At 33.9% G+C, this 23,782-nt stretch overlaps 1 protein-coding gene across 1 annotated transcript in view; it reads left to right on the top strand.

Moving 5' to 3' along the window:
- The window catches only part of EYS (eyes shut homolog), a 1,624,793-nt gene that overhangs the window by 1,040,232 nt on the left and 560,779 nt on the right, over nt 1-23,782 (top strand). Inside the window, 1 exon segment of the mRNA XM_049653864.1 lies at nt 11,923-12,073. Coding sequence (XP_049509821.1) covers nt 11,923-12,073 — 151 coding nt within the window.

Here is a 23,782-nt window from a genome sequence, read left to right as displayed (position 1 = left end):
GTATGTGTGTTTTTGATAGAAGTGAACATTCATCAGCCATTCTCAAATATATTATCCTTTGATTTCCATGAATTTCCTATAATTCATTATAACTAGTCTCTTGGGCAGACGTACACATTGCAGAGGTTAACCATTACAACTTAACATCTATATGATGGCTTGCCTGTCTATTTCTCCCCTTGGTATATCAGAGGAAGTCAAAGAAAGCAGTAGGGTTTTGGAATCAGAGATTAAGAAATCCCAGCTCTGGAACCATTAGCAGTGGATTTGGACAAGTTGTTTGCTCTGTTCAAGCCTCTGAACCCTGATTATTTCAGAGGTAGAATGGGGATAATAATAATGTTTAGAGTAAACAAGGTAATGCAATATAGAACACTTAGTATATCTAATATGGGTAAATAAAGTATGAATACGTTTCACCTAAAATATATGGTGGTAATAAATGTCTAGATGAGCTAGATCTCTGCATTTCAACAGATTTCCATTGAATACTGTATTTTCTGTAGTTCATTCAACATTATTTTTCTCAGTTTTGTGTCCTTTAGTTTTTTTTTTTGCTTTGACTCAGTAGTTTTCTAACTGTTGATAATAATACCACTTCTATTATAATTACCTACTCCATTGTTTTATAATACTCTTATTCTATCAGTATTATCCTTAGTTCATGTAATCTGTTGTTATATGGTAAATATACTTCTTATTTTCTCAATTATGTATAATTTAAATCTAACTTGAGAAAAACAAAAATTCTTTTGTGTATATGATATACAAATATTATTATGGGCTTATCCATTTTATGAACTGGATTTAAACAATAAATTTAGAGCAACTAGAATCCTGATACTTTGAAGACAGACGTACACAACTGCATATGGAGCATAAAATGGGAAGCGGGTGGTAAAGCAAGAGAGTTACAGGTTAAACACTTCCAGGGAAAGAGTGAGTTTAAGATTGTCTAACCTGGAATGAAAGAGAGAAACAGACATTCAGTTTAACAACAGTCTGAATAAACATACTTATGTACTATGTCCCTACAAAATCTATGTTGAAGTCTTAAGCCCAAGTACCTTAGAATGTGATTGTATCTGGATTATGGGTAAATGTGGTTATGTGGATGGGCCCTAATCAAGTATGACTGATGTCCTTACTAGAAGGCGAAGAGACAGCCAGAAGTGTGTGCGCACAGAGGAAAGACCATGTGAGGATACAAGGAAAAAGCAGAAGATTGGGCTCTCAGGGTAAACAAAATAGGCTAATACCCTGATCTTAGATTCCCAACCCCAGATCTGTGTGAAAATAAATTTTGGTTAAGTCCCCCAGTCAGTGGTATTTTGTTAGGTTAGACATAGGAGACTAAGACACCAAACAAAATAAGTCAACCAAACAAAAAAACCTAACATTTACAGAGTGTCTGACTTTTTTTGCTAATTGCTCGTTTTCTATTCAACAATCAAGAAATGAGTGGATTGACATAATTTTTACCATTACCATACTTGTACATTGCATTTATGGATATGGAAATTGAGTATCAAAAAAGTTAGTAGTCTTGCCTATTTGTCTCATCCCATTTTCCTGCAAACATTCCAGCACACAGGACATGATTGTGCTCCAGCACCCCCCAGGTTTTCTTTCAATTTACTCAAATCCCTCCTGCCTCCAGGGGCTTTTGCATATGATGTTGCCTCTGCCCAGCACATTCTTACCTAATTCTGCTGGTCTACTGATTCCTACTTATTTTTCAGATTCCATGTCAAATCTTACGTCCTTGAAAATGTGTTCCCTGAGATCTCAGTTTAAATCAGCCCACAACTCTTTTAAGCATTTTGATGCTTACTATATGTTATCTTCTCTCTTGAGATTTGAATTACAAAAGATGTCACTAATGCTGTTTTGTCAATCTTGTATCCTACCATGGACTGTCTTGCCTGACACATAATAATATTGAAAAATACCTGCATGATAAATTAAGACTAAATATCTCCTAGATAATAAATGACGAAGCTGACAGTCAAAAGGAATTCTTTGTCTCCAAAGTCCATGCTTTCCCTCTTTTTTTCTTAAAAGTGTGTATATACATATTTTGTATGTGTAGATATTACATTTATATGTTTATACAGTAAGTAATTTAGAAAAGGATTAGGGCACAAAAGTAATGTAGGTATTTCTAAAATGGAATTCAAGTGAGCAAACAGCATATATGGTATGAGGTAGCTACCGTGCCTCATTTACTCTCTCCCTTCCCAAATAAAAGAAGTGTGATACAGCAGAATAATCCAGAATCCCCAGTAACATTTCCTAAGGCAAATAGGCTTTATTAGTAATTGTGGAACTGCGGCTAGATTAAACTGAAAGTGTTCATCAGTATGTTGAGTTTTGTGGAACTTAATTCTGTAAATAATCTGACTAGGGACATACTCTCTAAATTCTCATTACGAAATTGTTAGCACTGTTTGAAATTGTGATATGCTGACCAACCCCAACAGAGAATGTTAAGTATAAACACTTGTACTGTAAGCTATCCATTAGCTCCTAATGTCTTTGGAACTCCAAGGGCAGATTTTTAAATTCAGGAATGAAAGGGGGTTCTCTGAGGATGATTTCATCACCAGATCACTTTATATGTTTCTGTGTGCTTTTTGATCCTCCCCTTATTTCTCTGAATAATCGGACTTCCTCTATCACTTCCATGTCTGATATTTTCTTGACTTGTTTTGAAGGAAGCCACAAAACAACCAAATGAGGGATTGCCCATGGTAGAAATTAAGGTACTACTATATGAATCTCTTAAAAACTAAAAAATTGTATTTCACAATTATTCTGCTGGTTTACTTTATCCTTTTAATGCTTTAGAAAAATAAAAATTTAAGTATATTCTGTGAATATTCAGAAATTATGAATATCATGTTTAAAATATTTTATTTATATAATTGTATCAAATATAAGGTCTAAAATGTGCTAAATTAATTTATGAGATTTTATTAGTGTTTTTTTTTTCAATTTTTTAATGTTTATTTATTATTGAGAGACAGAGAGACACAGCGTGAGCAGGGGAGGGGTAGAGACAGGGGGAGACACAGAATCTGAAGTAGGCTCCAGGCTCTGAGCTGTCAGCACAGAGCCCGGCGTGGGACTCGAACTCACAAACTGTGAGATCATGACCTGGGCCGAAGTCAGTCGCCTAACCAACTGAGCCACCAGGCACCCCAGTTAGTGTTCTTTTCTAAAGTAGATATTTCATCTCAAGGAATTGTGACTAGGAGTGGCTTATTGCTCATAATGATAAAGATAATAATTGGATATATTGTTCCTAATTAAATTTAATCAGTGATCTTAGTATCTAATCTAATATCAATTAGATATATAATATCAATTATCTAATATCAATTGAGTATTGTTTTACAGATCCTGAAATATAATTTAATTAGAACCCCTATAATTAATATATGATATTAACCATCTCACTGATATTTAATCTCGATCACAAATGCAAAAATATATTTTAAAAATCCATTTATCCAGTGGGAATATCTGAAATTTTATCAGGGAACAGTCTTTGAGAAGAATTATGACATGATGTGGAAACCCTTTTCTTCCATGTAAGAACACAAAGGAAAAGAAAAATGTTCTCAAGGTTCCCAAAGAATGAACCCCAAAAGAAAAATTAACTAGTATAATACTGAGTTTAGAACTCTCCAGAAAACAACTCAATTGCATGATATTTTCAATACTAAATTCAGAGCTTTTAGTTACTATTTGCTCAGCTGCCCATAATTGTTAGAAAATCTAACTATGGCTCAATGAATGCCAGCCGTTACTTTGCCAGTAGAAAGTCCCATGAGCACAGGGATAATCCTATCCTAACATGGAGACCAGGGCCAGACTGTGGTCACAGTGGAGGTGGTATCTAAGCACCTGGAAGCCTGTGGGCTTGTTAAGGGAATAGTTGATGTATTTCTAGGAACATAGTTGTTGTTATAAACTAAAATGCAAAATTGATTTTTCGAGGTCAGTAGGCTAATGCCTTAGTTTTATTAAAAAACTAAAGATGGACAAATCATAACTCTGCCAATTGAAGGGTTATTTTTTCACTGGAGACACAAAGCAATTATATAACACAAGAAAACACTACGTAATTGAATGCAAAAATGAATGGCATGCTGTTGGTGGTATTAGATGGTTAAGAGATCATTAATGCTGAAAATATTGGTAGCATTTTCGGTAGTAAGTGAAGCTTAAGTACGTTCTTAAGTATTAGCAGCATTTAAGTGGATAGAAGAGAAACCTAGGCAGGTTTCTCTTGGTTTAAATTTCAAGTGAAGATTTTTAGACCTAATTTTTTGATAGTGACCTACTATCCAAAGTTTTTTTTTTTTTTCTTTGATGTTTATTTATTTACTTTGAGAGAAAGAGAATGCGTGCGGGAGTGAGCAAGCAGAAGAAGGGTGGAGAGAAAGAGAAGGAGAGAGAGAATCCCAAGCAGGCAGTGCAGAGCCCAACACAGGGCTCAATATTATGACCTGAGCCAAAATCAAGAGTCAGACACTTAACTGACTGAGCCACCTAGGCACCCCTACCATCAAAGTTTTAAATCAAGAAGTTTAACTTATTTTTTTTCAAGGATGGGATGAAAAGTGGAAGCTGGGAGCAATTCCATGTCACCTGTGGAAACTACCTGAATATATATGGTAGGAATTGAATTGGCCTTCTTAACAGAAATATCCCCTATTTATGTTTAATTCCCTTTAAAAAAATCAATTTTTATAGTGAACTTACTAAATTTCTTCTAAGTTAAATGCATATAAAATAACCCTAGAAGGGCACCTGGGTGGCTCAGTCAGTTAAGCCCCATTTGGGGCTCTGCACTGACAGAGCAGAGCTTGCTTGGGATTCTCTGTCTCCTCTCTCTCAGCTTCTCTTTCTTTCTCTCTCTCAAAATAAACCAGTAAAACCAATAAAATAGTGTATTGGCATCAAATATATAAATTGAGGTCTATCTTTTATTTCTGTTTGTGAATAGACAGTTTAGGGGTCTAAATCCTCCCTGAAAATATAATTGTTTTGATTTTATAGTAATTTCTTTATATGTTTATGGCTGATTAAATAAATTAATGGTGTTTTTTTATTTTCTTTTAGATTTTATGTTGAGAGGGACAGGGAGGGAGGGAGGGAGAGAGGGGAGAGTAAGAAGGAGAGAGAATCTCAAGCAGACTCCACGCTCAGCACGGGCCCTGTGTGGAGCTCAATCTCACGACCCTGGGATGGTGACCTGAGCCAAAATCAGAAGTCAGACTCTTAACCGACTGAGCCACCTCGGCACCCCAATGGTGTTTTCAGTATAAATATGATAGGCAGTTAATAAGGAAAATACACGCATGTTCATGTTCTATAGTGAGGTTTATCACTGGCAATTAAAAACTGCTTTCTTAAATAAAAGATGGAAGTCAGTAATTTTAAACAATGACTTTTATAACACTGAAGAATAATCAGACAAAAGAGTTAATACCCAACATAATGGAATTTTACTATTTGCTGTCTTTTTGATCATATATGTGTAAGATTGGCCTATTCCATGTATTCCTTCTAGGCTTTGCTAAGACATGTGGAAGCTTAGAAATTGTTGCTGTATGATGATAGGCATGCAAATAATAAAACAGTCGGTCACCCACATCTCTGTTGTGTTCAGCATAGTTATTTGACCTTTCCTGGCATCTACCCTGACTACCTAAATGTGATGAATAGAATTTATGGCCCAGTAAACTTTTCTTTCAGGTTCTAATTGGTGGAGAGTTGTTAATGATTACTATTATGTGAATACAAATGACAAATATGAACAATCACTGCAAGTTTGGGAGAAGAATAATTACAGGTAGTTCAAACACCAGGAGTCCTGAAAAGAGTTCAATATATATTTATAATTATGCAAAAAAATATTTGTTCTACTCATTTGACCTTTAAAGCACCCCGTGTGCTGATTTTAGAGAAAGCATTACAAAGCCTTGATGGAAAAATTTTACACTGCATGGTGTGCTAGGCAAACTGTATCATCAGCAAATGCTAAACAATAATGTTGTAAGACTGTTTTCTTACGTTCAGTCAATTCCTGTTAGATTCAGTCGGACACAATCAGAACAGCATTGCCTCCACTCTAATGAGCCTAAGGGGAAAGATATGACTGCTGTTAAAAAGTGTGTCTCTTGAATAAAGTAACAATCCTGCTAGATGAAATATTAGAATTGCATTTTCGGCAAAGAACACATGATGGTCTACATTGTTATAATGGACATTTACTTACTTTCATCTTTCTTCAGCTTAGCTGCCAGCTCTCTGGAATAGGTGTATGAGAAAAGATAATATACCATCCATGTATTCATTTACAATGGGTAATTTATTTCAGAAATGATAATAGCTTTGAAAACAAGAATAACCAATGCAGAATTTTAAGTATGAAAGAAAAATTCCCATACTTATCCAAAGGCGAAAGCCTACAGAATTAGTATATAGGAAATAGTGTTCTTGATGGTGAAGAAGTTTACCCTCTGAGACAATGAATAGAAATTGTACTACAATAATAAAAACCATAATAAATTTTAAATAAAAGCCACCAATGTGATATATTTATAATTAGTCTCCTACCATCATATATGAATCTTTCCTAATACTCTTGAGTTCTTCTGTTTGTTTATTCAGATCAGAGGTCATGGCAGGTCTATAGCTTAGAGTTGATAATCAAAAGCCAGTCACGTGATATGTTACTTTTCATGCAGAAAACCTTTTTAAGGAATTAATGTGGCTAACACAAATTAAGAGAGACAGGTCTTGAGATTTTAACAAAAACTATTATCAGGTCCAGCTCCAATTAAAGAATCAAATTCCATACTCTGTTAACATTAATACTGTTTCACTGATGTGATTATAAGATAATATAAAAGATCTTCCTATATGTTGGGTCAAATGATATCTCTGTATTCTCAGTATTGTAGGTATCAAAATCAGTATCAGTCAGAACTTTACCAAATAAACAGATCCAGCAGAAGATATATATTAAGAGATTTATTTCAAGGAATTGGCTTATATGATCGTGGCATCTGTCTGGATAAGTACAAAGTCTTGAGGGGCAGGTCTGCAGACTGGAAACCTCTGGGTGGGGGCTAATGCTACAATCCACAGGTGGAATTTCTTCAAGGGAACTTCAGTTTTGCTTGTAAAGCCTTTCAGTTGATGAATGAGGTCTACTCAAATTTTGAAGGGTCATCTCCTTTACTTAAAGTCAATTGCTTGTAGATGTTAACCACACCTACAAAATGCCTTAACAGCAACACCTAGATTAGTGTTTGAATAACAGGAGACTGTAGCCTAGCTAAATTGCCACACAAAACTAACCATCACAGACAGTAGATTGAGAAAAAATTTTGAATAAAATTTAGGAACATATAATGGAAATGTTGAGAAAGCTTATATACCACAAATTAACTTCTAGAAATTTTCCTAATACATCGATGTGTGTATCAAGATGCATGAAACAGTCATATATTTTAGTTTTACAGAAAAGAGTGAAAATACAAAGATTCCCAAATATCAATGATTGAACATTTTAGAAATAAAGTACAGACATATGAACTATTACTATACATTCATGAAAGTTAATAGTTTGGAATAACATTAACATACATAAATGTCTTATGTTATTAAATTAACAAAGAAGGCAAACTCCAAAAGAGTTTATATGTTACATTCCCAACTTCAGGGAACATTCTGTAATAAAATGACAGTTTTAAATTACAATACAGTTATAATGGTTCCTTCTGATAAATGCAGGTTATTGTGCCTTTTTCCTCTTTGGTATTTTCAGCATTTTATGAAATATCTTCTAATAAATAGAATAAAGTACATGCTATCTTCAAAAGAAAAATGCTGTCATTCGTTAAGCACCTATTTTATTTCAGATAGTGTCTTGCAAAACTGCTCATTATTCAACACATACTGTAGTGTTTGCCACATACAAGGCCCTGTTGTACGTATGAGGATATAGGAGTAACATAACAAAGGCCTCTGTCTCCTTATACTGTTGACATTGTAGTGAATGAACTATAATCTCCATACAGAATAGCATGTTCCACATGCTTAAAGTAGTGAAGCTTAAAGATCTGGTATTGAACTGAACTCTCATTCTCAACTATAGACAGACAAAGCCCTTAAAACTCCACTTTATTCATTTCGCTTCTAACCTTCACCATCTCTCAAAATCTCACACTATAATATCTCTTATTCTTCACTCTTCCTCTCGTAATCATCATAATCACACAGAGGCCAGTTCTGGGATATTTCTACTCTGTATTTGTGTGTAGTCTTTATTGCACAACTTAGAACCATTGTGTATTGAATTAATATGTATTTTATACCACACTTTTTCATTATTCTCTAGTCAGATCCACAAGAGTAAACACCACTGTTGACTATGGGCTAAATACAGATCTTTAAAGGAAGACAAAAAAATGTTCTTCTCATTAGGATAAAATATTCTAATTTGTAATATAAATATGTAAATACATATGTATATGTATTTTAGATACATATATGCAGATGTGTACGCACACCTGTATGTACATGTGTATTCCTTGAAATTTTAGAATGTAGAGTAACTTTTGTTCTTGATTAAAAATGCCACAGACAACGTTTGGAATAAAAAATAGATTCTTAATGATAAACATGCTGAAGTGTCAAAAAATCTTTTAAGAAGAGTTCGAACAGAGAATACTTGGTATACCAAATATTAAAATAAATTGTCCCACTAGAGTAATTAAAGAAATATATTTGGAATCAAGTACACTGAAGACCTATAAAATACGAAGTGAAGAAATACTATATACATAAAATATTATTGTGAATATTAGTGACCTTCAAATCCATGTATAAACATAAAATATAGGCAAATATTTATTTCTTTGTTGGGAAGGATTTTCATTCAGAGAATATATTGAAAATACTAATAGATCTTATATGAGTAGAAATATAAAACTAAACATTTACTTCTGGGAACATTTCCTAAGATTAAATAAGAGTGATATGACCTCATAAATTAGTATCATGTACACATTTATCACTTTAAAATCTTAGAAACTAAATACCCAACAATATGTTATGTAGTCACATAAGAGAAATTATGCACATCAGAAAAATTTAATTTAGATGTATAATTATTGACCTATATTTTATTTATATAATTATAAAAACAAAATTAAATATGATTACCCTGTTGATTATTTTTAAAAACAAAATTTAACAGTAAATTTCAAAGATCTTAGTGGCTTTATTCAGTGATTCATGAATATGTATGTATTGTATATATATTATCTTTTCAGTCATTATAGCTATAATCAACAGCCAAATAAATATGTTTGATGGCTTAATGGGTTTCCTTTGCTTCATGAAATATGGGAAATTTGTTCATTAACAAAGTCTTAGTGAATAATTGCTAATACTATTTCAATATCACAAAACAGTATGAAATATTTTTCCAAACATTAAAATTTAAAGATTGATTGGAGAAAAGTAGTTGTGCTTTTTATTTTTATCATTTAATGAATAACTTCCTAGAAGCTGTATCCTCCCTAAGATATTTTTAACAGCTTAATTGTAAGAAGTAATTAACCCAGAAAGCTTCTAGTTTGCTTCTAAATACAGCATCCAAGAATATCAAATGGGTTCTAAAAATGTTCAGTACATTTTTTCCCATGTTCTTAATATACAGAACAGCATGATCTTTTCAAAAACTTTTCAGAACTTTCTTTATCATAGCATTAATATTGGCTGCCATGTTATACATGGTCTTAGTTTTATTAACTTTGTATCATGATATAGATAAAAGGAGGATGCAAAAAAAATCTCCAAATATTTTTTAAGAAAAAATGTATATGCATTATAGATATGATTTATCTCATTGTTCCTATTCTTTATTCACTACAAAAATGTGTAAATGTGTGTGTGTGTGTGTGTGTGTGTGTATTCACATATACAGAACACACTTTCTGGGGTCATGAGAACATTTCTAAAATTGACCATATGCTGGGCTATGCAGCCTAAGTGAATAAATTTCAAGAATCAGAAGCAAACAGAATATTCTTTGAATAAGCTTGATTTGAGCTTTTATAGTATTTTATAATATAAAAGATAACCAGGAAGTCCCTGTACAGTTCTGAATAATCTTGGGCCAAACAAACAAAAAAATCACAAAAGAAATTAGAAAATATTTTGAATAGATGATGAGGAAGAACTTTTTGTGCATAGCTAAATTTATTCTTAGAAGTTTACAATCTTGAGAGCTTATGTTAGATTAAACAGCCTAGAAGCAGGAGAGTAAATTAAGCCCAAAGAAAGTGAAAAGACGAAAATCATAAAAATAAGAACAGAAGCTAATGGAGTAGAAAATAAACATAGGATGGCAACTATCAACAATGCCAAAAGTGTGTTCTTTGAAATTGGCTACTCCCTACCAAGGTTAATCTGCAAAAGAAATAAAATGAGAAAAAGCACACATAGCCAATATTATACGAAAGAGAGACATTGTTAGAGTCTCAACACCAATTACATCTTTACTGGCAATAATGTTAGGCATAAATACATTTTATGCCAATATTTTGGATAAATAAAAGTATTTTATGCCAGTAATTTTGAGAATTCAGGTTAAATGAAAATGTTTCTAAAAAAACACAACTTAGTGAAATAGATGTGACAATACATATATATCTGCATTGATTAAATACATTAAATCCATCCTTAGTAACTTCCTCAAAGAAAACTCCAAGTCCAGGGGGCTGTTCTAGTGAATTCTACAAATATTGAAAAGTAGAGATAACGTCAATATTTTATTAACTTTCTGAAATAATATAAGGACAGCATCATCTTGATACCAAAATTTAATAAGAGTAATACCAAGACAGGAGGACTGAGGCCAATCACTCTGTTTAACATATATATTCCTTAATATATAGAAGAGTGAATCCTGTGTTATGTAAAATTGACATACATTACGACCAAGTAAATTTATTTCAGGAATGCATTCAAACATTAAAAAAAACAGCATAATTCATCACAATAAAGAGAAAAAAATTTTTTTTGATAATCTCAATTCAAAAAGATGGGGGCGCCTGGGTGGCGCAGTCGGTTAAGCGTCCGACTTCAGCCAGGTCACGATCTCGCGGTCCGTGAGTTCGAGCCCCGCGTCGGGCTCTGGGCTGATGGCTCGGAGCCTGGAGCCTGTTTCAGATTCTGTGTCTCCCTCTCTCTCTGCCCCTCCCCCGTTCATGCTCTGTCTCTCTCTGTCGCAAAAATAAATAAAAAACGTTGAAAAAAAAAATTAAAAAAAAAACAAAAAGATGAACAAAGTAAGAGGATTTATACTTCAAATATCTGGACTTAATAAAAAGTATCAGTATTTCAGACAGTGTGATATTGGTACAGGGGTAGAAGTATAGACCAATAAAATAGAGTGCCTGGGAACATACTCACACACACACACTCCTATAGTCAAAGGTATGTTGTACACTGGATAACCATATTTAAACCTGATTCTTTTCAATATTTTTCACACAGAAAATTAGACAATGTAAAAAACTGAAGTAGAATATTATGCTCTTAATGTCATTTTAGTCAGTGATGGGAATGTTCCATTTATTATCAGAATTTATTTCATTAAGTGATTGCCACAATTTGTTGTTTTGTCAAAATTTAACTTTGTATTTATGAACTTAAAACATTAAGGGTTTCTAATTTAGAACAGATTAATCTACTGATAACTTTGTTGGCTTTATGGTGAGATAATCTGTTTACTTAAATGTTTCTTCTTTTGTTAATAGCTTAATTAATTGGTCAAATGTTTATACAACACATGCTAAAACCATAAATTTTTTCCCTAAATGGTTGCAGGCAAGAATTTGATCCATGTAGAGCTGAACTGACTATTTTAGGAAAGACTATGAAAACAAGTGAATCTATCAATCATATATCTGGAAAACCCTTGCCAGAATCAGGATCTGTCTTTATTGGTGGTTTTCCATATCTTCGTGGAACAAACCAGGTATTTCTATTGATATCTTAAAATATATTTATGATGTCATTGTATGAAAAACAGATTGCAAAATTTTAGAAAAGTTTCCTAGTTGATGAAGCTGTCTTCATGGTTTTGAAAAGAGAACATGAACAATTCTACTAAGATATCCTACTGAAGCATACTAAAAGTTTACTGTTCTCATTGTACAGAATTGCTTTGGTTGTCAGGCTGCTTTCCCATCTTATATACATCCATACATCTTATACATGTGCATTATACTTAATGATAATTTTAAACATATGGGCTTTTGTTCACTCCTATGCTAGTGATTTCCTTGGATATATGAGGGGGTCGGCTCAAGAACACACCACAAATCTGATTCAGGAAATGGATCTGGAAGACCATTCTCAGTCTCCACTTCATATTGGGTTTTTAAAATGTAAAAATGTTCTCTGCAGAGGTTTGTGCATATGCCAACCCGTACTCTAAATTTTCATTTAGATAATTAGCTTATTGTCTTCATTATTAACCTATATTTTTGGATAAGAGCTTTCATGCTGACTTAAATGTTATTGATCATTGGCTCCATTTTAGGTTATTATGGAGAATTACTTTCACAATTTAGGGTTGCTTGTTAAGTGTACCAATAGCTTATTACATCTTTTCTCTTACTGTATTTACAATTGTGCTTTACTATTGTGAACATACTATTTTAAAATACTGGAGATCTAAAATGCTATTATTTCGAAGCCCCACAAGTAATATAAATTGGGTATAAATCTACTATTGGTAAGCTAAAAAAATTCAAAGCAAATTTACATAAAGAACAAAAGTCACTTGCATAGTTGATGTGATGCATATGCCTTCAGTGAAATAAGGGAATTCTTTATCTGTAAGCATGCAGACGTTATTTTAAATTCAGCTTTACTCCATTAGACTTTTTGTGACTTTTTCTATGGTAATGCACTTCACTGACTTTTTCCTAGATATAACAAGACTATAAGCTCTATAAGAGTAACACATTTCTGTTTTGTTTACCTTTTTATACCTCAAGGCAAGGACAGTTTCTGTCACATAGTAGGTGTCCATAAAACATCTTGTAAATGTATGATCAATTAAAGAATGGATGATAGGATTACAAAAAACTTACATAAATGAATCTTTAGTCATATATATATACACATATATATATTTATGTATATATACATCCCAAGTAAAAGATGAGTTCTCATACAGAATTTAATATTTGTGGGCAAAGATTAATTAACTGCAAGTTCTCAAGACTCAAAGAGCTATTACTCTGTTGAGGATACAGGAGCAGTATAGAAAAATAGAAAAGAGAACCTCCTAGTCTCCCTAGGGGAATAAGGGGGTTTGTAGTTAGGCATAGATGTGAGGGATGATCAAGTGCCTACCAGGTAAGTAATATGTAGGCTGTCATTCCAGGCAGACAAAATGTCACACACTCAGGCTTAGGTAATGGAAAGACCTAGGAGAGGGGGAGTGGGAGTGGAAATAACTCACTAATTGTGGAGGCATGGAGTTTGATGTGAAATGAGCAGAAGGAAGACTTGATGTTGGAAAAGGCAGGAGTCTGAGCATCATGGATCCTGTATAAAATATAAAATATTATCTGTTTTTATACTGGTGCCTGTAGGAGCCATTTAAGAAGTTTGAACAAGTAGTGATCTTTAATAGTTTTTACTCTGAAGCACCTGAAGCAGAGGACTGGAGGTATTTAGACTACAGGTCAAGAATTGATAAAGTTAGGTAATAGGAATAATTAAACAAGAAATGGTGTTGTGACAGTAAGGGTGAGAGGATGACTATGAAAGCTATCGAGCTCATAATAATTATAGGAAAAAAATGGAAAAAGTGGAATTTGAATTACCAGTTTGTCTTATGTAAGCAGAGAATGTATAGTGTCTTAAAAAAGATGGGGATCACAAGATTATTTATAAAGATGGCAAGTTCATTTTTGCATTTGCATTAATTTTTGGTAGAGATGATTTTCAAATATTACCAGCTGGTTTGCCATGCCACTAATTCATCAATCCATTGCATCAGTACATTCCTGTTGCATATCATCCTACCAACGGGACATTGTGATATAGAGTAAGTCATTTGAAATATGGGCCTTGAGTTTTTAAGAGATCCTGACTATGGGAGTCTTTATACATGTGATAGTGGAAGCCACGATCACTGATTGGATTGTTTTTGTAGAATGAGAGAAGAGAGGATTAATTATTGGAGATCAGCAATTTAAGAGTGGGCTAAAGAAGAGGGGCACCCAAAAACGGTTAAAGGGTAGAGGAATTGGTAATAGAACAAGGGGAAATATGTCACAAAGACAGAGTTTCCAAAAGGAGTATATATGTTCAACACCAAAGCTACAAAAGGTCAACCAGCAGTTTCAGAAGAACAATAAGAGCAGGAAGAAAAATAGCTTTTTAAGGAAGAATAAATGGAAGAAGAAATATTTTTGATTACTGTTTCTAGAAGCTTATTAATAAAAAGAGAAAGGTAGTTATCTAGGGGAGGACAGAGTATCAAAGTAGAGTTGCAGAAATAGGTAATAACTGACTATCTTCTGAAGACTTCGTCATTCAAACCTTTGTTAGAAAGGATTAGCATTAACTAAGGGATACTCTCATAAAAACTTGATTCTCATTCTGCGATATAGAACAACTGGACATTTGTCACAATCAATTTAGAGAAATTTGTGTGTAGACCGGTGAAGTTACCTTGAAATTAAAGGGACTGCTAACTAAGCAACTTTTCCCTCCTTGCTAAATACGCTGTGTTCCTGTATTTGGAAGATTTTATGTCAGTTCCTTATTGAATTTTTATTCTTATACTGTTACTCTCTCATAGTACTTATGTGTGTTATGTGTGTGTGACATTCACTTAAATTGCTATATATTGAATGATTGATACAAGCAAAATACAAAATGTCTATGATAATACTTAAAGAGAAATCATATGAATCAGAAAACAGAAACAGCTTTGTGAACTTGTTTCTGTGCAGTATGGCCCCTTTGAATATCTAAGTATCATGCAGGCTGTAACTATCTAATTATTGTGTTCTGATTAAGAGCTGCTGTTTAAGCACAGTGGGTTGTCAGTACTCAGAAAATTAAAAACAACAGGTTTGCAGTATTAAACACTAAGAAAGAGAACTATAGTTGAGTCTTCAAGCCAATAAGTACTAAGTTACACTTATTCTCTTGCCTCTAAGTTTCCAGTAATGTCTTTCTATACTGGCTAGAGCCCCTCCACGTAATCAGAGCCCCTAATCCAATGCGTATATGCTGACAGGTTGTTTAATGTTTCCTTTAACAAAAACACACAGAGCTCAGTAGGGAGGAGAGAATGAAACAGTTAGGCATTTTCAGTTTTGTGCCTGAAGTGTGAAAAACTGTTTCCCCCTGAGGACCGTAAATGATGATAACTTCCAAAGTCCGAGAGTAAATGCCCCCTCTCTGGTGTAGGAAAACACTTTTCCCTAGTAGTGCATTAATTGTTTTATACTTTTCAATGCATGCGCTCCTGCCTTGGGTCTAAGTTGCTTAAGGACACCAAGCCTTAATTCTTTAACAAAGCACAAGCCAAGTTACAGTGGTACCAACTTTTCTCTTTGCTAAATATAAAAGGAAATAAGATAATTATACAAAGAGATATTATTGTTAATCCTCTAGAGGATTTTTTTTCTTTCTGCAAAAATTGAAAACATAAAATGTGTTCTGTAAAGATGCTAGTTATTTTTCACATTCAAGTCAACCACTAATATTAAAAACAGAATTTATGGTAGCATATACTTTTATATAGGATAGGAATTTTTGAAGACTCAGTGACTAACTTAATCCATTTGGGCTGCTATAACAAAAATACCATAAACATTAATTTTTCATAGTTACGAAGGTTGGGAAGTCCAAGATCATGGTGCTGGCAGGTTGGAGTCTGATGAGGGCCCCTTTTCTGGTTCATAGACAGCTGCTGTCTTCTAACTGTGTCCTCAACGTTGGCAGAAAGAGTGAGAGAGTTTTCTGGGATCTCTTTTGTAAGGGCACCACCCTCATGACCTAATCACCTCCTGAAGACCTCCTCCTCCTAATACCAATTTATTGAGGACTAGGATTTTAATGTGAATTTTAGGGGGACACAGACTCTGAGTTCATAACAATGATTGATTAAAGAATCTAAATATTCATTTTAATTTTTAATTTCAACATAATAGATGAGTCCAATAATTATTAAAATTTTAAGTGAATCCCTTGAGAAAATAAGAATACTTTTGTAAAGCAAATAAGTATTACCTACTTTTTGTATGTTTAAAACATTGATTTACATATTCAATAATTAATCTGCTATAAAGCCATTCACTTTTACAAAAAACCCTGTCAATCATCTTCCATAAAAATCATTTAGCCAAAAAAGTGACTGTTAAATTAACAATCTAACACAGAATGACAGAATTCTCCTTTGGAAGTTGTGATTGATTCCTGAAGAATAAATGAAAAAGTCACCTCAGTTATCTATATTTCCCTTTCTGTTAAAATATTTTGGTAGTTTATATTACTCATCACAATTCATTATCAATTTAAAGAGGAAATGACACCTCAGTAAATTGTTTATGATAGACTATTAGAGAGGATGCTTGTCCACCTTTCTGAGCTCTTCCAAGATATTTGTTGTATGAATACTAGGTAATCAATCAGAAATAAATTGAAACACACCAGTGAAAAAAATTTTTAAAAGATGGCCACGTTCAGCCCTCTTGGGTTGGGTAAATGGTGAAAAACAAAACAAAACAAAACCGTTAATCTCTACCTTGACCTTATTTTCTGTCCATTTGATCTTAAAAAGAAAATCACTCTATAATAAGCAAAAGTGTTTTATTTTTTATTTTTATTAAAAAAAAATTTTTTTTTCAACATTTATTTATTTTTGAGACAGAGAGAGAGCATGAATGGGGGAGGGTCAGAGAGAGGGAGACACAGAATCTGAAACAGGCTCCAGGCTCTGAGCTATCAGCACAGAGCCCGACGCGGGGCTCGAACTCACGGACCGTGAGTCGTGACCTGAGCCGAAATCGGCCGCTTAACCGACTGAGCCACCCAGGCGCCCCAAGCAAAAGTGTTTTAAATAAGCATATATGTAACGTATATCTCTGATAAGCATAAGCAAAATAATAGAGACATAAGAGTTGCATTGCAGCATTTCAAAAACCATTGCTTCTTCTGGAGGTTATGTGTTAAGTCATTCACTTATTCATTCGGCCTGTCTGCAACAGTGCCATTTAAGCCCTTAGCTGTCTATTTTGCCATCAGTGGCATTTGGCAACAAATCAACAAATTTTCAGATGAAGACCCATGAGAATTATTTCTCATTCCTTGCACATATAAGACTCACTTTTAATTTATTCCCATACGAGGACATGCCTTTCTTAAGCAATAATCCACTGTGGACTGAGCCGCGCTCAGTTGTACTGCAAAAACTGGCTCCTACTCAACACAAAGACAGATTCTCCTCCCACAGTTCCACCTTCCTCTGCAAACTGCTCTTCTGTTTTTTTGCTCCGACCCATATCTTTATCACTTTTGCCTCTATTTCTTGATATCTGTGCAAAACGCTGCCAGGAGTTGGGGAGGACCTATCTCTGAGTCTGTCCCTACTCTGGATCCTTTCTTAATCTATACGGTTCCAACATTTTAAGGATCTCTCTTGAATTCCTCTATTTATGTTTGCTTCTAGTTTTGAAAAGTTCTGTGTACATTTAATCATAGTTCCATTTATTCAAGAACACTGGCTTATATTTACCATTGTATCTACCTCACCCTAATTATCTCATTAGAAAATATAGAAAAAAAATACATGCAAGTCTGCACTCATGAGCCTATGAGGAAGTCAGAAGGAGACATCAAGCATGAGTCTAAGGCTTCAGGTGGCTTAAGCAACAAAACGATGGATCCATTACTAAGATGAGGAAAACTGGGAGAACAGATTTGGGGGAAATGAGAAGATTATTAGTTTGGACACTTCAAGTGAGGTATCTGTGAGGCTTGCAAGAATGAACAAGGTAGCACTTGTGTTCATAACTCAGGGAATTCTCAACATGTAGCATTTAAATTCATGTGACCAGATGAGGGGCGCCTGGTGGCTCAGTCAGTTAAGCATCCAACTATTGGTTTCAGCTCAGGTAATATTTTATATGAATACTAGGTAATCAGTCAGAAATAAATTGAAACACACCAGGGGAAAATTTTTTCAAAAGATGAAAGAAAAATTTTCAAAAGATTAAAGGAAATAAGATAATTATACAAGTAGATACTATTGTTAATCCCTTAGTGGATATTTTTTTCTTTCTTCAAAAGTTGATAACGTAAAATATGTTCTATAAAGATGATAGTTCTTCTTTTTTCACATTGAAGTCAATCACTAATAAAAACAGAATTTATCTTGCGGATTGTGAGTTCAAGCCCCATGTCGGGCTCCATGCTGACAGTGAAGAGCCTGTTTGGGATTTTCTCTCTCTCCCTCTCTCTCTGCCCCTACCCTCTCTCAAAATAAATAAATAAAAGTTAAAAGTAAATAAATAAATGAATGAGAAAAAATAATAAACAAGTACATGTGACTAGATAAGATAACCTCAGGGGAGAGGGAGGAGAAAGAAGAGAAGAATCAGAACAAAGTCCTGGAGAAGACTGAGAAGGTAATTAAGTATCCAACAGCAAAGTAGGCTGAGGAATTAAGAGCACAACTGAGAAAATGTGCTGTAATCATAGAATGCAGAAGAAGAGCAAGTTTCAAGAAAGAGGAGCTGTTCAACCCTGCTAAAATAGGATCTATAAAGAATAAAGGCTGACAACCATCTATTAGTTTTTCTGACATGTAAAGCATTGATAAACTCATAAGAGAAATGACTACCTCTATTTAAGCTCATGATGGTGAATGAAGGAATATTGTCAGCATTCTGTTAAGAACCAATGTTTTCCCTTGGCAAAAGGAGAGAATCTAGCTGCACATTTGCTTCCTATTATAACAAGCATGAAGATTGCACCTGCAGTGAGACAGTTTAGTACATTTTTAATCTGCATTGAAAATCCTTTTTAGTATCATCTATAAAGTGGAAGATGTTCATATCCTAAACAAAATTTTCCAGTTTAGGGATACACACTGGTGAAATTCTTCTACTTGAATACAAGGACACATATACTGCCTCATGTAAGTGGAATCATTCAACGTTTGTCTTTCTGTGCCTGGAGTCCTTCACTTAGCCTGATGTCCTCTGTTTCATCCATGTAGTCACTTATTACAGAATTTCCTTTTTTTATCTATTGGTTTGTCAGTGGACATTTAAATTATTTACACATCATGGCTATTGTGAACAGTGCTTCTATGAATATAGGTCTTTTCAAGATCTTGATTTCAATTCTTTTGAATAAATACCCAGAAGTGGGATTGCAGGATTATATGGTAGTTTCATTTTTAATTTGGGAGGGAATCTCCATGCTACTTTCCATAGCAGCTGCACCATTTTGTGCTCCACCAACAATGCACAAGGGTTCTGATTTCTCCACATCCTCACCAACATTTGTGGCATACACACACACATACACATTTACACACATATATATACATACATATGTAAATAAAATACATACACATATATACACATATATGTGTATATATATACATATGTATGTATATATATTATTCTGACAGGTATAAGATGGTATCTTGATATCTCTTGGTTTTGGTGTGCAATTTTCCTGATGATTAGTGATTATGAGCATTTTTTTCATATACTGTTGACCATTGTATGTTTTTGGAGAATGTCTATTCAAAAGCCTTATTTTTTAACTTGGGTTATTAGCTTTTTTAACTATTTAGTTGTTGGAGTTCCATATGTATTTTGGAGATTAACCCCTTATCAGATATATAGTTTGCAAATATTTTCTCCTATTTTATAGATTGCCTTTTAATTCTGTTGATTGTTTTCTTTTCTGTATGGAGGCTTTTTAGTTGATATAGTTACTTACCTATTTTGCTTTTGGTGCCTGTGTTTTTAGTGTCGTATCGATGAAAATATTGTCAAAACCAATGTCATGTTGTTTTCCCTAATGTTTTCTTCTAGGAGTTTTATAGTTTAAGGTCTTAAGTTTATGTTTTTAATCAATTTTGAATTAATTTTTATTTATGGTATAAGGTAAGGGTCCAGTTTTATTTGCTTACATGTGGATATCTAGTTTTCCCAGTACCATTTGTTGAAGACAGTATCCTTTTCCTGTTGTGCATTCTGGGTATTCTTGTTTAGGATCAGCTAATTGCATATGCATGGATTTATTCCTGAATTCTCTTATTCTGTTCCATTGTTCTACATGACTGTCTTTATATCAGTATCATACTGTTACTATTACTGTTATCTTTGTAATATAATTTGAAATCAGAAATTGTGATGCCACCAGCTCTGTTATTTTTCAAGATTGATTTGGCTTTCCATGGTCTTTTGTGGTTTCATATGAATTTTTATTTATTTTTAATTTTTTAAGTTTATTTATTTATTTTGAGATAGAGCACAAGCAGGTAAGGGGCAGAGAGAAGAGAGACAGAATCCCAAGCAGGCTCTGTGCCATCAGTGCAGAGCCTGATGTGGGGCTTGAACCCATGAACTGTGAGATCATGATCTAAGCTGAGATCAAGAGTTGGACACTTAACCAATAGAGCCACCTAGGTGCCCCTCATATGAATTTTGAAATGTTTATTTTATTTCTGAAAAAAGAAACTCACAAATACCATTTGGATTTTGATAGAGAATGCATTGAGTATAGATTCCATAGATTGTTTTGGGTAATATGGACATTTTAACAATATGAAATCTAATAATCTGTTGTTATAATATGGATGTCTTTACATTTTTTGTGTGTATTTTGTTTAATTTCTTTCATCAGTGTTTTGTAGTTTTGTTTATAACAAGTCTTTACCTTCTCAGGCAAGTTTATTCCTGGGTATTTTATTCTTTTGGTGCTTTTTTATTTATTTTATTTTTTTTAATGTTTATTTTTGAGAGAGAGACAGAGAGAGAGTGCCTGGGAGGGGCAAAGAGAGTGCCTGGGAGAGGCAGAGAGAGAGGGAGACACAGAATCCGAAGCAGGTTCCAGTCTCTGAGCTGTCAGCACAGAGTCCAATGCAGGGCTCAAACACACAAACTGCAAGATCATGACCTGAGCCGAAGTTCTATGCTTAATTGGCTAAGCCACCCAGGTGCCCCTCTTGGTGCTATTTTAAATGGGATTATTTTTCTAATTTCCTGTTCATATAGATTTTGTTTAGTGTATAGAAAAGCAACCAACTATTTATGTTGATTTTGTATCCTGCAACTCTGTTGACCTCATTAGTTCTATTTTTTTTTAATCTTTAGGGTTTTCTCTCTGTATATGATTATGTTGTCTGAAAACAGGGATAATTTCACTTCTTCCTTTCTGATTGGAATGCCTTTTATTTCTTTTCCTTGCCTAACTTCTCTGGCTAAAACTCCAGTACTACGGTGAATGGATGTAGCAAAAGTAGGCCTCCCAGTCTTATTCCAGATCTTAGATGAATGCCTTTCAATTTTAAATTATTGAGTAAGATGTTAGCGCCAAGCCTGTCAAGTATGGTCATTATTATGTTGAAGTGATTTCCTTCTATTCCTTGTTTTTTTTAGTGTTTTTATCATGAAATGGCATTGGATTTTGTCAAATCCTTTTTCTGCATCTATTGAGATGATTGTATGATTTTTATCTTTTATTCTTTCGAGGTGATATATCACATTAATTGGTTTTTGTATATTGAACCATTCTTCATCCTACAGATAAATCACATTTGTTCATGGTAGATGATCCTTTTCGGTTTGCTAGTATTTTGTTGAAGAGTTTTGCATCTGTCTATGTCAGGGATATAGCAGGTAGTTTGTTTTCCTTGTAGTGTCTGTGACTGGCTTTCATGTCAGAGTAATGGTGGCCTCATAAAACATGTTTGGAATTGATCCCCCCTCTTCAATTTGTTGGAAGAGTTTGAGAAGAATTGATGTTAATTCTTCAAATATTCTGTAGAAGTTAAAGTGAATATATCTTGTCCTAGGATTTTCTTTTTGGAAGGTTTTTGATTACTAGTTCAGTCATTTTACTAGTTATTTGTTCATTCAGACTTTTTCTTTATGATTTAGTTTTGATAGGTAGTATATTTCTAGGAGCTTATCTATTTCTCATAGACTATCCAGGTTGTTGGCATATAATTGCTAATATTCTCTTACTATCCTTTTTATTTCTGTGGCATCAGTTGTAATGTCTCTTCTTTCATTTCTGATCTTATTTATTTGAGTCATCTTTTCTTTGTTAGTTTAGCTAAGGGTTTGCCAATTTTATCTTTTCAAAAAAAAAACCAGCTCACTGTTGTTGATTTTGTGTTTTGAATGAGGATTTTTAATTCATTGACAGTTAAAGTGATTATTGATAGAGAAGAATTTACTGCCATTTCTTATTTGCTTTCTGTTAGTATTGTAGTTCTTTTCTCTATCTTTTCCTCTCTTGTCTTCTTTTGTGTTTTGTTGATTTTTTGTTTTTTATGCTTTGTATTTTTTGTGTTATATGCTTCGATTCCTTTCTCTTTTTCTTGTATATAACTTCTGTAGAAATCCTCAGGTCATGATCACACAGTTCATGGGTTCGAACCCCACATAAGGCTCTATGCTGACAGCTCAGAGCCTGGAGTCTGCTTTGGATTTTGTGTCTCCTTCTCTCTGCCCCTACTCCACTTGCTTTCTGTCTCTTTCTCTCTCAAAAATCAATAAACATTACAAAAATTAAAAACAAACAAACCAAAGAAAGAAAGTGCAGAATACTGGACATGTAGACCTCTGAGTGAAGCTAGGAGCTAGAGAGTCTCTTCCTGATGGTATACCACTATGCCAAAGGCAATATCTCCCTGAGAGGGTGTCCAGAATCGACCTATTGGTTTCAGTAAATCTGGTTTTACCTTTCCCCAGGGTAAAGGAGCCTTCAATTAGTTTCTGATTTCTCACAAAGGAAATTGATATATGAATGGTTGCTCAATCAGTGTGTATGTGGGAGAAAGGAGACTCCAGAGTAGGAAGCCTACTCTGGTCTTGCTGATATCCCTCCTCTGATTTTATATTTCCATTAAGTGTGTAAAGTAGTAATGCTTTACCAAAAGTGTTTTTAAGTTAATATTGAAGCGTTCTGAAACATTTTTTCTTTGAAAAATGTATACCACTCAGCTTTAAGAAATAATTGGCATTGAATTTGAAAAGAAGTGAGGTGTGTGAATGTTAAGAGGAAACCAGATAAAGCCATTTGGTTTCCAGAGTCAGTTCCACATGAGGTGACCATTTACCAGAATCCCACTGCAAATCAATTTTATTCTAATTAATTAATTAATTTTATTATAGTTAATTTATCAAAACAATTTTATTCTATTTACAGGGTCATATCCTAGGCACATATATATTAAGCACATTCCATAGCTTTTTGTTACTCAAGCCAAACTCTTTATCTATAGCACCTTTTTTTTTAATCTTTTTTTTTTTTACATTTATTTATTTTTGAGAGACTGAGAGAGATAGAGCACAAGTTGGGGAGGGGCAGAGAGAGCAGACACAGAATCCGAAGCAGGCTCCAGGCTCTGAGCTGTCACCGCAGAGCCCGACGCAGGGCTTGAACCCACAAACTGTGAGAT

This window comes from Panthera uncia (assembly GCF_023721935.1).
Source record: "Panthera uncia isolate 11264 chromosome B2 unlocalized genomic scaffold, Puncia_PCG_1.0 HiC_scaffold_24, whole genome shotgun sequence".
Lineage (NCBI taxonomy): Eukaryota > Metazoa > Chordata > Mammalia > Carnivora > Felidae > Panthera > Panthera uncia.
This window is presented reverse-complemented; position numbering and strand designations above follow the sequence as displayed.